Source organism: Odontomachus brunneus, unplaced genomic scaffold, assembly GCF_010583005.1.
Source record: "Odontomachus brunneus isolate Ranch 3 - 2012 unplaced genomic scaffold, Obru_v1 Obru_scaffold_013, whole genome shotgun sequence".
Taxonomy (NCBI): domain Eukaryota; kingdom Metazoa; phylum Arthropoda; class Insecta; order Hymenoptera; family Formicidae; genus Odontomachus; species Odontomachus brunneus.
The window spans coordinates 2,312,984-2,335,031 of NW_022639463.1; the positions used below are offsets into that span (position 1 = coordinate 2,312,984).

The window sequence follows — 22,048 nt, forward strand, 5'->3', positions numbered from 1 at the left end:
ATTTGTTGGAATGAAACTTCACTCCAAGGTAGTGAAAATTCAAAATTCAGTCAAAGTTAGAGCGAGAACTGCACTCCAAACGAATGAAAAAATTGCTCGCTTGAAATGAGTTCTCACTCGTTTGGAGTGAGATTTCACTCGTTTGGAGTGAAATTCTTGCTCTAACTTTGTCTGGCGCAATTTTCATTTGGAGTGAAGTCTCACTCCAAGAAATTTAGAGTGAACGGTTCTTCTTTTTTCTTTCAATGCCATTTTGTGTGCGTAAATATCGAAGTGGTCCTTCACGCTGATTGGCAGGTTTTAATGGACTGTGAAGGATAGCCTTAAAGAAATAGAATTGCAAGGAATAAAAGGGTACAAGATAGCCCACCTGAGCCTCGTCTAACAATGTAAAAGGGTAGGCCGTCGAAGGGATCTATTCGCACCACACGCCACCTGATAGCTGCGTTTCGATTTCCTGCGAGTTTCGTGCGTGTATCGTGCAAACTCGAGAGACTGGGCGACGTGGGAAAAAAACAGGAAATATTTGGCAAAGATAGATCGATGCGTGTATCTCTTCTCAAATATCTGTGAGGATATTCAATTCTCGCAGAGAAACAAACGTTCTAACCATTGTGTTGATTGTATCTCACGGAAATCGAACTGGAAATATTCTAAAATAATTATCGCTCGATAAGTGATGCTTTTCTGTCCTTCTTCATTTTTCTACTTTTTTTAAGTTGAAATGTCCAATAGTCGCGCGTAATTCCGCATTTTGGAATATCGTTCGGAAGCTTACTTGCATGCCGCAAGGAATTTGCAAGGAAGTAACGTAAGAAAATTGCGCGCAGTTTCCACCTGGGGCCGCAGATGGGAACGGCAAAAGTTTTTCAGGCGACAGTCAAGCGTATCCGACAGCAGGAAAAATATGCCATGAATCATCAGCGGCGCTGTTTGAATGTTTCGGCAGAATTTGCATATATTTCGTGTACCGCGGACAATTCAATCGAGGTGGCGCGACGGAATATTTAATATAGACATTCTTTGATACCGGAGCAATTTTGCGCGCAATTTTCGTGGTATATTTAAACGGAATTTAAAATAGGTTTCGTCTGATAATTTATTCCTCGCGCATAATTCGGAGTCACGTAGGGTGATTGAATATCCCCGCGAGATGTCAACAAGAATAACATAACCGGAACTCTCTAATTAAGGGCGAGAGATTAAGGGTCGAGGTGACGGATAATTTGCATGAAAAATTTCACCGCAAAATGAAGTGTATAAGCGATTTTAATCATATGGTCTGCACACGCGCGCGCGGCGATGTAAACAGTTTGAGCAATATAATATCCTAACTTGTATCTTGACGCGCGCTTGTTTGAATGTATAATTCGCGGAACACGTCGAACTTAAACGTGTGAAACTTACAGCCTCAGAGATGGCCAAAGTTTACAAAGTATATGTTGCATTGCGTGTCTCGCTCGGTGTGCAGAGAGACATTTACAAACCAAATCGGTAATGGAAACTTGCGACGAGGTATTCCGCCAAGTATTTACCGCGGAAATTCGTGTAACGTGCTCTTAATCGGTGAGCAATTTTACATCGAGCCTTACAAGACACAATTTGGTGTTTATTTTACAACGTACTGTCAAAATTTCTTCACGGAAAAAAGAGATCTGCACTGAGAGAAAAATGTATAATATTTGGAACTATAATGGCATAATAAAAAGATTATAGTTAGAAATATCTTTTTTATAGTAAGTGTCATCATAATGTTTGTAATATTTACAATATAAGCATAGTATAACTGACTCATGTAAAACTTTTACCAAGAATTATAATTATTTTAAATAAAAAACATAGTAAGGTAGCAAATATTAAATGGTAAGAGAAATTAACTATTTTATATAGTTAAATGTTATATAGTTAAATGTTATATAGTTAAATGTTCAATACAATTGGAACATTTGGAAAATATATAATTATATTCCCAAAGCATGCTTTATTATACACAGAGTAGAGTATAATAAGATGATAACTATAAATGTGTGTTCATTCTGTTACATCTTCGTGTTTAGATGAACCATAAATATATGTTTGAGGCCAAAACAAACTATAAAATATAGTGAAATTATAGTTATTCCAACTATTTTTTTCTCTCAGTGTGTCACGTATGGACAACTAAAGATAATTTGCTATATTAGCTACATTTTCTTTGCTGCAGGAGTCAATTTCCTTGCTATGATAACAAGAAAATCTGTTCCTGCAACAAAAGAAGTAGCTAAAGCAGTAAATTATGTTTAGTTATCCATTTGCAGCAAATTTGCTACGTTAGCCCTGCTGTAGGAGCAGATTTTCTTGTTATTATAGCAAGGAAATAAGTTCCTGCAGCAAAGAAAAAGTAGCTAACACAGCGAATTATATTTAACTGGCCATATGTAGTAAATTAGTTTGTTGTTGCAGCAAATTATTTTTTTTCGTATTAGAGTGAAAATTTCTTGAAAAATGACAACCGTGGATAAGGCGCAAATTTTGTACATTTTTTTCATATTTTCATTTGGTCTTTTTATGTGACAAATTTGAATGCAATCTCATCGATCATAAGGAATTCAACGTTGCTGAATTTTGTGATTCGATATACTTAGAGTTGCTGCATGTACATCAGTTTATCTGGCTTTCCAGAGAGAGGGAAATAGATGACGCACATTTGGCAGCAACTTCACTAGTTGATTTATAAATGTTGCATGTCTGTGAGTGGTTCGCATGGCACTCATATTTGCCACAGAATGATGAAGTAGAAATAGGAGAGAAATGATCAAAATTCGCTCAAAACAATATTTCATGCAGAATGCAAAATAAAAATTGTAACTTAAATTTGTGGTTGCATCAATATAACTAAAAATTTAGATTCTTGTGTGAAGCAAATTTAATGACTGATCCAGCGCAATGTATTTGCTTCGCAAATGTAATTGAAACAACTGTAAAGTTCCCATCGTCGATTGTCTCTCGCCGTGACAATCGTGTCGAGTCTGCCCGACTTATTTTTTCACAACCTCCCACATCATCAAAGTGCAACGGATATAAAACGCTGATAATACTCGAGCTTTACCATCCTGCAGTAATGTGCGCGTTAATCCCTCTGTCCTCCAGAACAAACAAAAGCATGCAAATAAGGGAGGGAAATTGCGGGATTCCGTGTCGTTCGTATCTGACATAGGCGTCGCATAATTACTCATCGATCTGGCCCCCGCGAAGGTGAAGTTCTGCCGGGGACAGTTTCGCGGTCGCGCGGCACCTCCGTTTTCGACCCTCTCGCTGGCCAACGGACGCGCGATGTGACGGTCGCGAATTCACAGGGACGTAAGTCTCCGGCAGGATAATCCGAGGGCTCGCGGACCGAGCCGGGTCCGGGTGGAAATTGCGCGAGAAAGAATAGCGGGTCGGTTGGTCGGTCGCCCTGAGAGCGAGAGATGTTCTTCGCGCTTTTATCTCGGGTGTAATCGGGAGAAACTGTGTGTCGCTCGAGGGGTTAATACGTCGATGTTGGGCGGACGGGTTCGATCTTGTAGGGGTGAGGAAAAATGATACCGTGATATTGCGTAAGAATTGATGCGTGCTCGAGGACGAGGAACACGAGGACGCGGCGGCGGCGGCTCGTCCACGATTGGCCACGGGCTCGGTGTTGCGAGGTGTGTGCGGCATCCCGGACTAGTCCGGAGCCAGCTCGGCTTCAGTCAGCGGCGAAGGTCCGTCGCGCGCGCGTCGCCGATGCCGACACGGCGGTACGCCGTACCGTTAATCAATTTACCGTAGCTCGCGAGAAAGCACGGGGGAGAAAGGAATGCAACGGTAAATTGCAACTTGAAATGGAATCAGAGCGAACTTAGGCGAATCTCCCCGAATCGATTATCTTTTCGCCGCAATTTTAACGATGACAAATGCAGCGCGCGCGCGCACGAGCGACTCGAACGGTAATCCTGTCGCTTTGTCGACAAGCGTGACGTTCTTCGTGCGTTTATGCGACGATTAACGGGTGACGATTGATCCTCGTGTGTTTTCACGTAAAATAAGTCGGAATGGCGTTCGTCTCGTCTCGGATAGCGATTAAAGTCTGTGTAGTTTTAAGGTGAAACCCACGCAAAAGATAGAAATAATCTCTACGTGTTCTTCTCTGGAGAGTAGCTGCATTAAAAACGCTGTTAAAAGTCCCAACTGATTGCACTGATCGTCTCTGTCGAACGACGCGTATCACGAAAATGATACGATAATTAACTCTACGAGAAGGTAGAGTTACGTTGCGGAGTGATTCTCATGAGATCCACCCTCTCGCGACGGCTTGCAATTTCGTCGTGATTCATGAAAGTAACGACTTTAAAAGGTAAATATGTGCCCAGGCTCGACTCCTAATTGAGAAGAGTTTTTCCGCAACTATAACTTGAGGTCACATAAATGGGTAATCTCGGTTTAATTAGGAGGATTAATTATATTATTATCAAAAAATGTGATTCAAAGTCGGTTGGAAAGTTGATTCACCGTGCACGTTTTAAAGACAGGACCTTTTCGGCGCGTGCGTTGACATTGTTAAATATTATTACCCTCCCAATATTTGGTTCAAATATTCGCTCCAACATCTACGTTAAGCTTTCACTCGCCAAAAGATTTGATTTAAGTACACTTTGGAGAAAGCGTGTGCACAGAATAAATAATATAAACCAGGTCTTGGATTAAAACCCTTGCTTTTCATGGTTATGTGTTCAATGGGATTGATTAGTATCGAGCAAACCGAAATGTTATTTCACGCAGGGCCAATGAAAATTCCGCGGACGCGATAGAAAACCGCAGTCACAAAATACTGGCACCTGTATGAATACCGAAATGCAATATTTGCCGGCTTTACTTAGCGGGCCGGCGACGCGATTTAGCGTAAAATTTAAGTTATCTAATTTTTCGATTACCGCAGCACCGGCGGCAGCGACTCTGCTATCATTTCCGCGCTACCGTATAAACTTCCAAGTGCAATACCACTTCGAGGGAAAGAAGAAGACGGAGAAAGAGAGAGGGAGGGGGGAGAGAGAGAGAGAGAGAGAGCGCGCGGAAGAGCGGGACGGAAAGGTGGGAAGTTATATCCGGAAAGGAAACGCTGCACCACACTTGATGGTCAATCGAATGAAACTCGAAAAGAACTTTTAACGCGCGGGTTCTAGAAATTAATTCAATACACAGTTAATCGTCTTCTCGTGCACGAAACGGCGAAAACATTTGTCTCTCGCGACATTACGCAAAACTGAGAGCAGTCAAGAAATTTCCCTTACAAAATACAACGGTAAATTACTCGCTGGTAAAAAGCTGGACTTTTCTGCTCACGAGTTCCTAAACGTTCCATTCCTTTATTCACGAGCGCGGGTTTCTTGTTGCAAAAGGAAAATGATGTCACAGTTAAAATTCATGTGTCGCTTATTCATATTTACCTTGCAAACACACGTAACTTTAAAGCTAATTCGGATGCGATGCGGAGAACGTGCTATTTTTCTCATCGCTTTCACGAAAGTTAACTCGAGCTCTTTCATAAAGCGTTAAAATTGAAGCTGAATAAAAATCGTGATGGTGGTCGCTAATTTCATTTTACAGCGGTGAGCGCGATCTCAAAGAGTCGAAATATCCCGCGAACGCGAGTCTACGTTGCAACCGTTCGGATAGAGAAGTGAGCGATATTGGGGCACACAATGATGGAGGCAAAAGCTTGCCTAACATGCAATCGTTTAATAATTTCTCGTGAATATTTTGCATCTGTGGAAGCTAGACGTTATCAAATTGTCAGAACATCACGAAGCACAGACGTCGCAAATGTATCGAACGATCGTATAGTCCCTCCCACAGCGAACGTCGAAGGTCCCGAAAGACAGTTCCAAAAGGCAGGGAGATAAGATTGGTGGAGGTATCAAGGAGTGATTGATGCTACGGAATCGCTGAAGATGCGGTTCATCGGTCGTTAAGTATATTGCCCGTTGTACCTGTGATTTTTGCATGGAAAAACGTTTTTCTCTCTCAGTGCTTTACGGCGTACAGTCCATCGAGCTGTCCGCCATGAATGCGAGCTTGAGGAGTATTATGGAGTCGTTAGCTGCGCAAAGAAATTAATTGGCGGCTCTTGGAACATAATCAGACCTAATTTAGACGGTGATCGATAATTCGGGCTGAAACAAAAAGGACGATCAACGCAATCGCGGAGTTCCTAGGACCATTAATAATTCCGTTAACAATGAACTTCAAAACTAACAAAGGGCTTTAAATCTGTCGGATAATCAATCGATGTTCTTGTCAAATCTATACGTTGGCAAAACAATGCTTGACCGAGCGTGAAACTTTACCTTCGGTAATGGATATTAAAATATTTTCCGCGCATTATTGATGTCGTATTTGAGTGTAGAGAAGGGGAAAAAATAATTACGTTTGAGTGAAAGAAATGAAGGAGTTTACAGGTTTCTGACAGGACCAAAAATTGAAGAAGTTGTAAAAAATGATAAATTAATAGAAGTACGAACTTTTTGTTTTGTATGTCTATTATAAATATATTTAACGATATCTTGGTATAAAAAAAATTGATAAAGAATTTATTATAAAACTTTGAACGCATTATCTCGAGACGGAATTGACAGTTCTATCAGGGTCTTTTAAACTCATTATCGAAGCTCATTATTGAAGCTCATTATCGAAGCTACATTTTTAATCGCTGATTTCGATATGGCGAATCCCGCCTCTCGCAAATATCTGAAATTTATAGATCTAACGTAAAAAAGAGCTTATCGAGAAGCGAGGAAAAGAGAAAAGACAATACAATTGCCCCGTCGGGTAAGGAATTACGTCGCGTTGTAAAATATCAGGGAAACTTTGGTGTTCGAGACAAGTCTGAGAAATCAGACTGAATTTACATTCTGGCCTTCCACCTCTCATGAAGATTAATGGCATATTATAGCCTATGAGATACGCGCCCGTTTCGTCCCCCGTTTTAGAAGTCGGACGTAGACTCTATCAATAAATCGTCGATGGCGGCATTGGGCGGGTAACACATTTGCCGATTTCAGTTCAATTCGAGTACCATGCCGAATGACAGAAAGTTAATTGAGCAACGCTACGCTTGGTGATGGTGTTCCGGGATAACAAAGCCTCCATGTGTGCATGTTGTATGTACAGCTAATGGATAACAGAACCGGCGGTTAATGCCTGAAATTGTATCCCGAATAACAGAAATCCGCGAACAATCGAGCGTACAGCTGCTTTCCGAATGTCACGGTGGATCCTGGATTTATTTGAGTGAGCGACGTGCGATAATCGCGATAATCATATAAAATATGCAACAATACAAACGATAATTTTCAGCGATCGTAGCACCACTAATTAAGTGGATTTCACAGTGAGAATACATAATCATCTTTCAGGTGTGAAAAGAAATCTTAGTTTACATATGATCGAAGCTCATATACATGGAAAATCTAAATTGACGAGAAAGACAATAAATGCATCTGTATATATGAGATTTAAATTTATATAAAGTTTATAGAAAGATTTATAGAAAAGAGAGTAAATTCAAAAACACACACGCAAAAGCTCTTTAATTCTAGAAGCTAAAACACCAAAAAGTTACATAAATTCTAAATATGAGTAAATTTCACCTAGCACATTTTTATTTGCTCATAATATCCGAAAAAATCCTCGAAATTCAATCCTTTTTTCTTTTAATTGGTGTAGAAAACATCGAGGAATATGAATTTATTAATATTTCCGCGATTTAATAAAACTGAAAAAACAACGAAAAGAACGAAAAACCCGAAACACACGTTTTTAATAAAGTTTGAAAAGTTGATCGGGTTAAATTTTTCTCATATTTAGGTTTCTAGAGTTAAATGAAAATAAATCCAAATTTACATGTGAAGTTTAGGTTGATAAATAAGGCGATAAGTTCGTCTGTGCATATAAAGTTTATACGCAAAGTTGATACACCAGTTCGTACAAGTTCACATGAGCATGCAAAAATATTGCCTTTCATCATATCTCTCGCGCTGCAATATTTACGGTAATACTGTTCGAAAACACCTAGGTACACGTAGAAAGGCTCAAGTTGTCAAGAGGTTGAAATAAACAGGAGGAGTTCACACGTGTGTATATCCGAAAGAGTAACGGAGGTGGAGTGAAGGAACTGAGTTACGGAAGATTGAGAGGGACTATATAAAGTGTTTCACACATTCCCTTTTCTGGCATGCTCGAATATCGACAGTTCACTTGACATTTCTGTCATGATTTTATGACGACCGCAGTACGCAACACATTATGTATCTCCCGCGGACAAAACTTCTGACCCATCCGGACGATTCACCTGAAGGTTCGAGGCGCGCGCGTGCATAAATGACGGGAGGTACCTTCGAATATTCATCGCGACGTTGCATTAGTAAACTAACATGTCTACAATGTTTATGTCTTCGGTGTCTATCTTCCCCGACTCGGCAGACAAAATGAGACGTGTGTCCGCAACGATATGTTTACTGCCCGTAGCTATGCAGTCGCATCGCACGAACGTATCCGTGCAGCCGCTGCATTTCTGCCGTGCCGTTTTCCCACAAATTCATCAGAATTTCGTGGATATTTCCGTGTAGCTTTCAACATCCGACCGGCTCAAAGAAGAGCACGCTCGTGGAGCGTATGTCGAGCAAATAAACCGCGTAAAATTGACAGGGAAGCTCAACGCGAGCACAATGTTACGAAAGATCTTGCTGCAATTCGTTAAAAAATATAGACAAAATTTTATTATTGCAATAGTTTCTACTCGTTAAGGTAATTAAAAAATATAATAATTACAAGGAGAGAGAAAAATAAATTTTCTGCTGGTCTAGCAAAATCTTTTTTCGTTATTATATGAGCAGCAAAAAGATTTGCTAAGAGTACTAATCACTATTTGTTAGATATAATTTGCTGAATCTACAAATTATTTTGTTATAAGAACCATGATGGATTTATATAAGCAGTTGCAATTTTGTTCCAATAGCAAATAAATTTAGATGGATAGATTATTTTGCATCAATAGCAAATTAATATGATTCTTAGGACAAATACACTCAACAAATTTTTTCTATCCTGGCAATGAAACTACTTCTGCTCTGATAACGAATAATTTGTAAAATTAGTTATGTCAACTAAATTTTTTTGATGTCACTACGAATATGCAATAGCAACGGTTTTGCTAAAAGAGCAAAATTATTTTTCTACGTGTAAGGACGGAAATATGTTTGTCATTGTCAAAATTGAACCAGAAGTTCAAAAACCCAAAAAATTAATTTTTTTATTTTGGACTGGAAATGACTTGAACTAAATTAACTCTAGATGTCATAATACGATTATCAAACTGTATTATCGAGTAGTTTCGGAGTTCCAGAAGCGCGTTGCTTTCAATGTCACATGTGCTTTTGGAACGATAACTACTCGAATGCATTTTAACAATCATATTATGACTCAACATATTATGACTAAAATCAGTTTAATTTGTATTTAAGTCATTTTCAGCGCAAAATTAAAAAAATTAATTTTTAATATTTTTGAACTTCCGGTCCAACTTTGACTATGACACACATTTCCGATCCCAGGCATTATATTTTTTCTTAATCCTCTTAACGAGTAGAAACTATTGCGATCATAAAATTTTGTCCACATTTTTCAACAAATTTCAACTTTCGTCTATTAATTTCTCCAGCCGAGCTATTTATTTTTCTCAGGCTAATCTGTACTCGCACACGTGTGCACTTGACATCCAGTGTATCCTCGCGCGTGAAATTATAAACTCGATTGAAATTGTCGCCGTATATTCGCCTTACGCCTTGCCATTTACCGTCCCCGACGCTGGCCCCGGCGTATAGCAATATATCTCGTACAAATGAGCATATGTACATGCGTCTAAGTATACGTCAAGTATACGTTATCTCGGCCCTCGGTATACCAACGGTTCAGAAATTCATTCTCGTTTCGCGCTGCTCCCGGCGAGGTGTTGAAGTATATAAATGGCAAACGTGGGGCGCCCCCGTGCTCGGCAGCAATTGTGAAAACTGTCTCAGGTACTGAGCGCGTTAACACTTTAACGCAGAACGGCACCCCAGACCCCTCGGAATTTCGGTTAACCCCAGTCGAGCATTCAAGACGAAAATTTATCAACCTTCGCGAATATTCCCGGGCTCTGCGCACCTTATCCTCCAATTAGGGAGCTGCTCGTGTGTGCCCGTAAATCGCCTGCATGCTAAAGACAATCTTGCACGAACGGGGAGAGGTTATTATAATATAATATTTCTCTTTTTCACATAAGTGAATTTGAATTTTACTGTTTTTAGTAGTCCAGAGATAGAGACCGTCAGAGTAAGATCTATCTATTTATATATACAGCAGATTTCACCAGAAACAAAGTAACAAGTTTTAATAACAAGTTTTTTAATAATGCATTATAATTCTAAAAATATAAGTAATAAATACAAAATTAAGTTATGATGAATTATTGTAGAAAATGTTGAACTTTTCAGTTACAAAATCCTATAATAATTTTTATTACAAAATTTATTCTGTGTGAAAATAAAATATTTCACTGCTGCTGCAATCAAAACTTTTGCTTTTGCTGCATCTGATTCACAGCTAAATATTTGCCTACTGGCAGCTATATTTTTAGGTATCCATATGTTACAATGTGAGGTTTAGTCATCACAGAGCTTTTTGATGCCACAACTGGCTTTGTTATGCATATGCAAGAAAAAATTATCCTTACTCGGGGAACACTGAAAATACGCGGAAAATACGCGGAATAATTCATGCACGTCATACACGTTGCTGCGAATATTAGATTTCGGGCAGAGTTTACTACTTACGATTACAAAACCTACAAATGAATAATGCGGGATGATTGTTGATTAATTGTTTTGATAAAATTTCGCAAAATAATTATGGTAATCCAAAACATAACGAATAAATAAAGCAATTTAATTCGACGTTAGTGTGATTGTTCGCAGAAATTCGCGTTGTAAGGTTTAAATATTGTTGGAATTTACGGCGTATAACCGCGAATCATCGCGAACAGCCGTTATGGAGCGTGCAAGTGAGTGAACGTCATAAATCATTTAAAATATTTCGTTGTTGTGTATGATAAACATCGCTGGTAAATCGACCGCTAAAAACATGTATAAACCTCGAACGAATTCATATGTGATGCCATTGTCACGCGACAACTCACTCGTTACGAGCACTTTACGAGCCTATCGGGTATGCATGCATAATTAAGGGGTCTATGTTTCAAAAATAACGTGTAAAAATTTTGAAAAAAATTACATCTCTATGTGGATCTCAAAGGTGATTAATTTTTATCTCAAAATGATTCAAAAAGTTTGACATTAATTCAAAGAGTCTGGGTCGAAAGTTCTTACACTTTAAAGTAAGAGATCAGTAAACATGATGACGTATTATTATCAAATAATGTATTATTGAAAAGATAATTCAAAAATAATGTCACAAACGGGAAAAATGATTGGTTCATACATAAGTATGATTGTGTCAATCTAGTTTTAATAATACAAGACAATTAATTATGTAGTTTGCTGCAGGCACAGAGCAATTGCTGAGTTACTGGCGTTGCAGCATTGACGATATAAGTAACTTGAACGCACATAAATTTCTTTTCTAATTATAGGAAATGTGACAAGTATAATAGCTTTCTCCGTGTTCTCCGTGTGCACTCACATACAAGTCAGTACGACGGGTTGCTCGTTCGTTTGGCTGGCGAGTAGACCTTGGCGGAATGCTCTTTTGCTTTCGTTCCTACGAAGTTTACTACGTTCCAGGTGAGCATTTTGCCAAGCCCTATTGAAACGGCGCACGCCAACGCGAGCCTGCCAGTGAAACACATAGGCCTGTCGTACTGGCTTGTATCTAAGTACAACATCATGTATTTTAAGTATTCAAAACGACGCATGCACAGTTCCAATGTGACTTAGAGATAAAAGTTTAAAGATTAAATAAAATAAAATAAAGAACTAAATTATATATGAAGCTCCTTTATATTATTCAAATAACTAACAAAGATTCTAAGGATAATGAAGAGCGAACACGGATGTAGTAATGTTACCTTAACCCGTTAAGGCCCAAGAGAAAACCGCTAAGGATAGGCTTTCAAAAACCATCTAAATTAGGGCAAAACGTCGAAATTTGTTAAAAGATGAAAAAAAAATTGTGTTGGATTTAAAAATTCAAGATAGCGGACCAATATATCGGCCCGAAAATTTAAAATTTTGACCTATTTGAGTGAAAATCCGTATAGGGGGAGTTTTGGGTTAGCTGAGTATGAATATGCACTTATTTTTTCAAAGTTATTCAAAACGTACTTTCATTGAAATAAATCAAAATAAAAAATTTTTGACCGCCATGTTGATTTTTAAAGTTAAAATTAAAAAAATCATTTCAATAAAATTAAAAAATGATTTTTAAGTTTAAAATTAAAAAAATCATTTTTCTTCTACAGTCTACTAAAGTATGATTGAAGTTTTGCACCAAAACAAACACCTTCGGAAGATAACTTATAATTTGGTTGGATTTTTTGCCAAATAACAAAACTATGTCAAATTATTTTTGGGTGGCCATATTGGATCCGCCATTACGAATTTTGAAAAAATAAGTGCATATTCATACTCAGCAAACCCCAAACCCCTCTATACAGATTTTCACTCAAATAGGTCAAAATTTCAAATTTTCGGGCCTACATATTGGTCCGCCATCTTAAATTTTGAAATCCAACACCAATATTTTTTTTAATTTTTTAACAAATTTCGACGTTTTGCCCTAATTTAGATGATTTTTGAAAGCCTATACTTAGCGGTTTTCTCTTGGGCCTTAATGGGTTAATATTACAAACGTGTAATATTAAAGTTTATCGTGGGAGAATAAAGTTGTCCAGCGTGTCAGACGTATGTCCGAAATTTTCTTTCGGCAATCGTGCGTAGCGAATCAACCTTCCACACTTAGACCGAACCTATATCCCAGTATTAACGCGAATTTTTTATTCTCAAACCCGATACCCTCGAGTAATTGATTCCTTTTTATTAATTATTTTAAATTCCGCGAAAGATACTACCTCAGCCACGACTCGAACCTGGAACCTTTCCACTATCCGGGCGGGACGCCTTTCCCAATTCGGCCACTGACGCATCGATAAAATAATGAAATTTTAAAAAGGAACGATGCCAATGTAGAAATACGTTGTTATTCAACTGCATCGTATATATGTCATATATGCTTTTACACAGAAAAGAGAAATGTATTCAGTTAAGGAATTTCAAATTTCTAGGGACTATAACGCATATTGAATCGTGCTCGGGACTTCACGGAATCGGCTCGAGTATTACGCACATATTTTTGTTTCGTTGCATATTTCGAGATTGAATCGCGATGCTTCCCGCAGTGACTTCGCGATTTGCCGAGCGCTGGTAAAACACACCGTATTGTTCGTGGCGTATCGACTGGAGCTATGATTGATACTCGAGAGAGCGTATCACCGCGATAACTATGACTGACGAATCAGTTATACGCGTCACGTTGCGCGGTCGTGCATATTTGTAATTTGTAAGTGAAATGGACGTAAAAGGAAAATCGGGCCGACTTCCCATGAACGGAATGCTGATCAGCCGCAGGACATAGGGAATTTGTCTTTTAATTTCTGTGATCCGTCGCGGTTGTACGCCGCCGAACGTGATATTCGCGAAGTGCGACGTGGCGGAAGAATTTCTCACATCGTCGAACACTGCGATACATCTATCGCCAAGTGGCTTGAGAATAATTAAGGATCCGACCGAATTTTCTCGTCGGTGTATAACCAGGAAATTGATCGGAAGAAGTGAGCCGTATTGAAACGTAGATTCAAGAGGCAGGACGAGGAAAAATCGTAAAAGCTTCGTTGACTCTAGGCTGCTATTCTGTACAGTCGCGGACAATAAGGTTGACTGATTTCAACTCTTCATGCGATTCAGTTTCTGAGTACATCAGAACATAATAAATTTCGTAGGAGCAAAAGCGCGCAACAGAACATTCTGCCAAGACCTGAGGTCGCGTACATCTACGGTTGTTTGCCAGCCAAACGAATATGTTACACAAAGAAAAATAATTTTGCTCTTTTAGCAAAATCGTCGTTGCTACTGCATATTTGTAATGACATCAAAAAAATTCAGTTGACATAATTCATTTTACAAATTATTCATTGTAAGAACAAAAGTAGTTTCGTTAGCAGGATAGAAAAAATTTGTTGAGTGTATTTGTCCTAAGAATCACGTTAATTTGCTATTGATGCAAAATAATGTATCCTTAAAAAATTTATTTGTTATTGGAGCAAAACTGCATCTGCTTATATAAATCCATTATGGTTCTTATAGCAAAATAATTTGTAGATTCAGCAAATTACGTCCAGCAAATAGTGATTAGTACTCTCAGCAAATATTTTTGTCCATATAACAACGAAAAGATTTTGCTAGACCAGCAGAAAATTTGCTGAGCCAGCAAATTATTTTTCTCCGTGTACACGTCTTATTGACTTGCATGTAACTGCAACGGAGAAAGTGGAATCAGTCACTTATTTAACTTTATTCCGCGACTGTATGTTCTCACATACATGATGGATTGCCTATCTGTTTCGCAAGCGTGTGTAATTGTGTGCGATCTCAGTAGATCTTGGCGAAGCGCTCATTTGAGCGCTTTAAAATTTACGTTCCAAGTACGAATACTCAGCCAAGGTCTACTGAGACTGACTACGCGCGCTTGCCAGTGAAACGCATAAATAATCCGTCATACTGACCTGTATGTAAGTACAATATACACACCTTCTGACAACTGCCGGTAGAGTACGACGTTTGTCGTTAACATCTGTCATAATTATGAATGATACAGGTGACCAATGGGAATGTGTTGAAAGTAAACGGTTATTACTTCGCAACAAATAGACCGAATGAAATGAGTAAAACGCCATTTTGTAGAGGAAACTTGTCAATTTTATTACCTTATATATAAAAAAGGAATATAGTAATTTAATAATTGAAATAAACATTATAAAAGGAAGGACAAAAATTTGCTTGCGTGTATGAATTATGTTTTCAAAGTGTTGTTCATTGCAATTAGCACAGAACTGTAATCGTTTTCGAAAACTTTGAAATACATTATTTAACATAGATATAGAAAGTAAACGGTTATTACTTCGTAACAAATAGACCGAATGAAATGAGTAAGACGCCATTTTGTAGAGGAAACTTGTCAATTTTATTACCTTATATATAAAAAAGGAATATAGTAATTTAATAATTGAAATATACATTATAAAAGGAAGGACAAAAATTTTCTTGCGTGTATGAATTATGTTTTCAAAGTGTTGTTCATCGCAATCAGCACAGAACCGTAATCGTTTTCGAAAACTTTGAAATACATTATTTAACATAGATATAGAAAGTAAACGGTTATTACTTCGCAACAAATAGACCGAATGAAATGAGTAAAACGCCATTTTGTAGAGGAAATCTGTCAATTTTATTGTCATATATATAAAAAAGGAATATAGTAATTTAATAATTGAAATATACATTATGAAAAAAAGGACAAAAATTTGCTTGCGTGTATGAATTATGTTTTCAAAGTGTTGTTCATCGCAATTAGCACAGAACTGTAATCGTTTTCGAAAACTTTGAAATACATTATTTAACATAGATATAGGAATGCTGCGAATGCATTTTTGAATACTGTCTACCAACTTTGCGGTGTTTTGAGGTTGTACGGCGTAACATTTATTTTTAAGGTAATCCCAAAGAAAAAAATTACACAGATTTAAATCGGGTGAGTAAGAAAATTTGCTCATGGAAGTCTGGAATGGTCTCCTTACTCACCCGATTTGAATCCGTGTGATTTTTTCTTTGGAGTTATATTAAAGATAAATGTTACGTCATACCTTAAAACACCGCAGAGCTGATAGATAGTATTCGAAAATGCACTCGCAGCATTCCTATATCTATGTTAGATAGTGTATTTCAAAGTTTTCGAAAACGATTACAGTTTTGTGTCAATTGCGATAGACAACACTTTGAAAACATATATTAATTAATGCAACCAAATTTTTGTCCTTTTTTCCATAATGTATATTTCAATTATTAAATTACTATATTCCTTTTTTATATATATGATAATAAAATTGACAAGTTTCCTCTACAAACGTACTCTACAGACGTTTTTTTCATTCCATTCGGCCTGTTTGTTGCGAAGTAATAACCGTTTACTTTCAATACATTCCCATTGATCTGTATTAGATGATAAACTATGAAAAATAGCATTTTTTATGAAGGTTAAAGCAAAAAAAGAAGCTAAAATTGAAGACGTTAAATCACACTAAAAAATTACACAAATATATGAAACAAACTCTTTCGCAAATTCTTGCTTGACTGATTTATATAATCTTAGAGGATCGTCTTTCGAAAGTGTTGTCGATACGTTATCGTCACGTACAATATGTTTCAATAGATGTCTCAAAGATGTCTCAAGATGTCTGATTAGCGACGTTGTTCATAAACGAGCAGCATCGTTTATCGATTTACTATTGGAAATTTTATTCTTATTATCGATGAACGTTGTCAACAATTGTCAATAGATATAGACAGCGGCCTTTGAAACTTTTAACGAAAGTGTTGTTATCGTCATATTATCGTTGTGCAAGTGTAATACATGATAGAAAAGCTGCTAGCATCATGCTAGCAATATCGTCGGTATAAAGTTAGAAAATCGGTCTACTGGCTGGATTTAGCCATTACGGTGGGCGGATCTGCCAGCGGTTCAAGCTCAAATCTTTCGGAAGCCACTCTACGAACTTTAGATCCGCTCGAAACAGCGCGCTTCCTGGACTCGCCCGGAAGCCGCTGGAAAGCTGCCTCGGGATTTTTGCCTTGATATTGACAAATTTCGATAGTCGGTATAATGGAACACACGTGTCGCAATTGTCGTGATGGTCCTCCTTCCCCGCCGCGAATGCGCTTCACCGACCGGCATTATCGGTAATACGCCGGAAAATTGCGAAAGTGAGAAGAAAGACTTACCCAGATAAGCACCATATTTCTTATGTAGCGTCAGAAGTGGAGCGAAGGAGCGCTGGGAAGATGCAAGAGAGAAGCGACAAGACTGAAAGAGCTCAAAGACTGGATAAACGCGAAAAGCTTTTTTATTATACGAGAACGATTATACCGTTCACTGCCTGCCACTGTTAGGTACAAAAGTACCATAAAAGTGCAGCGCGAAGAGAGAGGAGGGATATAGGAAGGTCCTGAGGCCAATTAGTTGTGATATTTGTAACGTATCTGGACCATTTGCGCACCAACTCTGCAACAGTCAGAGTAACCCGACGCGACTAAAAACTACCAAAGCGGATAATACGATTAACTCGCAAATCCAGTAAGCAGTCATAGATATAACTGACCATAAGTAGTTTGCAATAACAGTCATAGATTGCGAGAAAGTAATCATATTTATATAAGGATGGACTTTAATTAATTTCTCTCAAGTTTGTGTTCTGCACGAGAAGTCTGTATCTGTTTCTAGTCTGATCGAAAACTAGACGAGTTCAACAAGCTTCAAGCAATGTGAGAATTCTACTGTTCGCGTTACGTATGAATCATTGGAGTTTGAAAGTGCAACTCAAGCGGAATTACATATCCGGACGCGTATGCATATTTACATTGTCCGTTAATTACATCGCGTTACTCGCAGGATTGTGTCCTCCCGCAGGTTTCTCGTGTGTGCGCAACTTACTAATTTGTATGTTTCCTTCTATTTGCAGAACATTTGAGAGATGTCATCGCACGTTTCGGATGATCGGGCAAAATTGCAATCACACAGTGGACGCGGCACTCGCTCGAGGAAATCGGTTTATTTATCGGTTTTTTAGTTTATTTCAATGTTTACAACCGCTAGCCAACGCTCCGCGCGATATCCTCGTTAACGCGCAGAAAAATAGCGCGTTAATTGATCACGTGGCGGAATAATTGATTCAAACAGATCATCGTTTTGTGTGGATATGTTTCAGAGGAGAAATCGCTGACTTGAATGCGGACGGTTCTCGATCGCGAGGACGTTAGAAAATTCACGAACAATGAACGAAATGTACACGCTCATGAATTCTACGTGTGTGCACGTGCGCGTGTGTGCGTGATAAAATAGAGCCGTGGTAGAATCCGTGACAATAATAAAGAAATAAGTCCGCGAAGGCGATATCTCGACACGATGTAACGCCCGGGCCAGGATATCCTCGTATCGATATGAGCGCATGGATCGATAAGGGGGATGAGAGATCGAAGTGCACGGGTGACAAGAAAATGTCGATTCAAGGGCGCAACCTGTCCGATAACCTGGTTTCCACGGAGTATTTCGGTGCTTTAGAGACCGATGGCTACTCGCCGATCGTTACCGGTCTGCCTCGGTTTACTACCGTCACTTCCAGCATCGCGAACGTTACCTTGCCGATCGGCCAACAGTCGAGCCAGGACCGCCTCATGAAGACTCTTATCATACCGCTCTATGGTATAATCTTCTTCCTCTCCATCGTGGGCAATTCCCTGGTACTCATCACCCTGGCGAGGAATAGGAAGATGCGCACCGTAACGAACGTGTATCTGCTGAACTTGGTAAGTCCCTGTTTGCGCGCTCCAATATCGGAAACTAGCGGCAGGATATCGTAACGAAACCGCGTGCGTCCTCGAATTGCGAAATTTGAAATTCTGTGGAATTTCTTTAAATTTCTTAAAAATTGTTTAACTTTAAAATTCCGTTTAAAATTTCTTTAAAATTCTCTAACTTTCTCTGTACAATTTTTTTTTTATTTCTTTCGGTCAAATTTTTAAAAATTTCTGTACGATTCCCTGAATTCTTACAAATCTCCTGAATTTAATATAAAATTTCCCTACACTGAGAGAAAAAAATAATTTAAATAACTATAATCTCACTATATTTTATAGTTCGTTTTGGCCTTAAACATATATTTATAGTTCATCTAAACATGAAGATATAGTAAAATGAACACAGATTTATTACTCTATATAGTAAAGCACACTTTAGGAATATAGTTACATGTACTTATATTTGCCAAATATTCCAATTGTATTGACTATATAAAATAGTTAATTTCTCTTACCTTTCAATATTTGCTACCTTACTATACTTTTTATTTCAAATAATTATAATTCTTGATAAAAGTTTTACATGGGTCAATTATACTATGCTTATATTGTAAACATTATGGTGACATTTACTATAAAAATAATATTCCTAACTATAATCTTTTTATTATGCCATTATAGTTCCAAATATACATTTTTCTCTCAGTGTATTTCTAATTTTTTAAAATTCTCCAATTTTCCGTAGAATTTCTTTAAACGGAAACTGCAAATTTTATTGAGTGAAATATCTCTTGAAAGCGAAGATTTTGCGGTAATGAAAATACCATAGCTTAAAATCAGGGTGAATCAGGGTGAATGTTTTACAAGCTTAAAGCGAATTAAGACTCTTGAGCGAGTTGAAGTTTCAGACTGAAACAAAAAGACTGAAGCAACATTTCGACTCGGATTACTCAACAGAGTTTAATGTAAGCACGACGAGCAAGTTATTGCGCGAGTCTGCGAGTGCCATCAGCATTTAAAAATTCGCGTTGTGACAATCACCATGCAAGCGACGATGGGATCGTCTGCCCCGCGGGACTAGCCGATAGATTTGGAATTGCCTTGTTGATTTTGCAAACGAGTCATGCTCGCAGCGTAATGGTATTTGGTGGTAACATGCTCGGTGATATGACCGAAACGTTGACCATAGCTGGTCGCATCACAATCACCCGTTGTAATCGATCTTAATTGAATCCACCGGAGCTTTGAATATAATCGTATTTGGACGAAATTGAAATTCTTGCCGGCCGATATTCGTCTCCATGAGTCTCTCTCTTCCGTTATCTCGTGCCTCTTCGTGAACATAAAGTGACAAACAGAAAGCAAAGAGGATAGCATTGTATCCCATTCCTATCGAGACGATAATGTGAAACAACACGCGCGCGTAGAAGTAGTTTGACGGCGCCATCGAACTCTTCAGCTTGCTTCTTTTCCTTTTATCAAGAATCGATCGTGACAACACCGGTTTTCTCGGGCTGTGGTATTTCACTGTTCTCACCGCTCAGTTGGTTAAATGAACCCTATTTTGCGTATCTTGTCCAGTAAAAGCCGCGCTGTAAAAGAATACGAGGAGCATAAAGTCGGAGTCGCCAACGAAAATTCGCACTCCCCATTGAATTGGTTATTCATTTCCAATATAAAATATAAAGCAATATATAATATAAAGTAATGATATCGCAACCGATCCGTGTGTATTAATGCATTATTTAAAATACATCATCATGCACAAAATCATACACAACCATTGCGTCCGTAGACTCAGCCGGTCTTTCAGATCAGATACGAAGCTGAAATATAACATTGCCAGTGGCCAGTGTAATATTTCTTGCGACATTTACGACCGTCCCATGCAGGTATTTTCCGCGTAGACAAAAATGTCCGGTGACTCGCGGGCTCGGGGTTAATAAATAAAGACGAGGGGTGATAAGGTGAGTGACGGGCGTGAGAGGAGCGGCCGTGGACCGCGGTATCCTGCGTGTGTGTGAGCGTATCTGTTTGCCAAACCATTTTTGCATATTTCGTGCGCCGAGAGGGACTGCCGAGAGCACTTTTTCTCGGTTGCACCGGCTGCTGGGGCGATTCGTCACGCGTGCATTGTCATCATTCCGCCGAAACGAAGAGAAATGCCGCTCACGTTCGCGAATGTCGGAAGTCGAAAATCTTTTTCGTGAACCCCTACGTGAGTTCAGTGGCGAGCGATCGGCCGCGATGAAGCAGACCGCCAAAAGGATCCCGCGCGGTACGTTTAAATGGCAGCTGGTCCATCAATCGTTCGCTACGTGAGTATCGTTTCTCTTTGGGGAAAATCTTCGGAGCAAGCGAGATAAGAGCGCTTATCTTTTCTTGAAACTCGTGTATATGTGTGCGCGCGCGCGCTCGGTCGTAAAACCGCGGCTGCACGCTTTTTTATTGAGCAAAGTGGCAGCGCTTCAAGTTATTATAATTGCAAGTAACTGCTGATATACGTGACACTACTAAATTATCTTACTTTAGAGAACATATAAAAATTTCTTAACATGTGCTATCTACGTCATGACACAGGTGTGTCTCACTTGAAGTATAATTTTACACAAAATTTTCAATTTTACTCAACTCTTTAAGGGAATGCTGAAGCTAAAAACTTTACCGACAGAATACTGACATTTTTCTGCAAAGTTTACGTTGCATTGGTTATACAGAATTACAAATGCTTTTACGCAATGAAAGTACGTGCAAAATAAATAGGAGCATTGCTCGATATACAAGACTTGGCACACCAAGTCTGTAAGACTTTTTTTGAAAGTCTGTTTTTTTGTATTTAATGACCGGAACTATTGAAAAAAGGTGCGCTAAGTTCTCGAAGCGCACTTAATCAGTAAAATCAACTATTTCTTTAAAACTATTGTTATATATGATATAGAACTCTAGAACTATTGTAAAACAAACCGGAACTCTAAAGAAATAGTTAATTTAAATAGTTTTTTTGATTAGGTGCGCTGCGAGAACTTAGCGCACCTTTTTTTAAAAGTCTATTTTTTTGTATTTAATGACCGGAACTATTGAAAAAAGGTGCGCTAAGTTCTCGAAGCGCACTTAATCAGTAAAATCAACTATTTCTTTAAAACTATTGTTATATATGATATAGAACTCTAGAACTATTGTAAAACAAACCGGAACTCTAAAGAAATAGTTAATTTAAATAGTTTTTTTGATTAGGTGCGCTGCGAGAACTTAGCGCACCTTTTTTTGAAAGTCTGTTTTTTTGTATTTAATGACCGGATCTATTTAAAATTCTTGCATAGAGCTCTAGAACTTTTCAAGATAGTATCAAATCTTTAAAAAAAATTGCACAT

General features: G+C 38.4%; 1 protein-coding gene across 3 annotated transcripts in view; it reads left to right on the plus strand.

The window, feature by feature from the left end:
- LOC116841085 (cholecystokinin receptor-like) overlaps nucleotides 1-22,048 on the plus strand; it is a 63,743-nt gene that overhangs the window by 2,858 nt on the left and 38,837 nt on the right. For all 3 annotated transcript variants that reach the window (XM_032808612.1, XM_032808611.1, XM_032808613.1), the window contains exon 2: nucleotides 17,843-18,686. In XM_032808612.1, coding sequence (XP_032664503.1) covers nucleotides 18,321-18,686 — 366 coding nt within the window. In that variant the 5' untranslated portion in view covers nucleotides 17,843-18,320. The remainder of the gene's footprint in view (nucleotides 1-17,842; nucleotides 18,687-22,048) is intronic.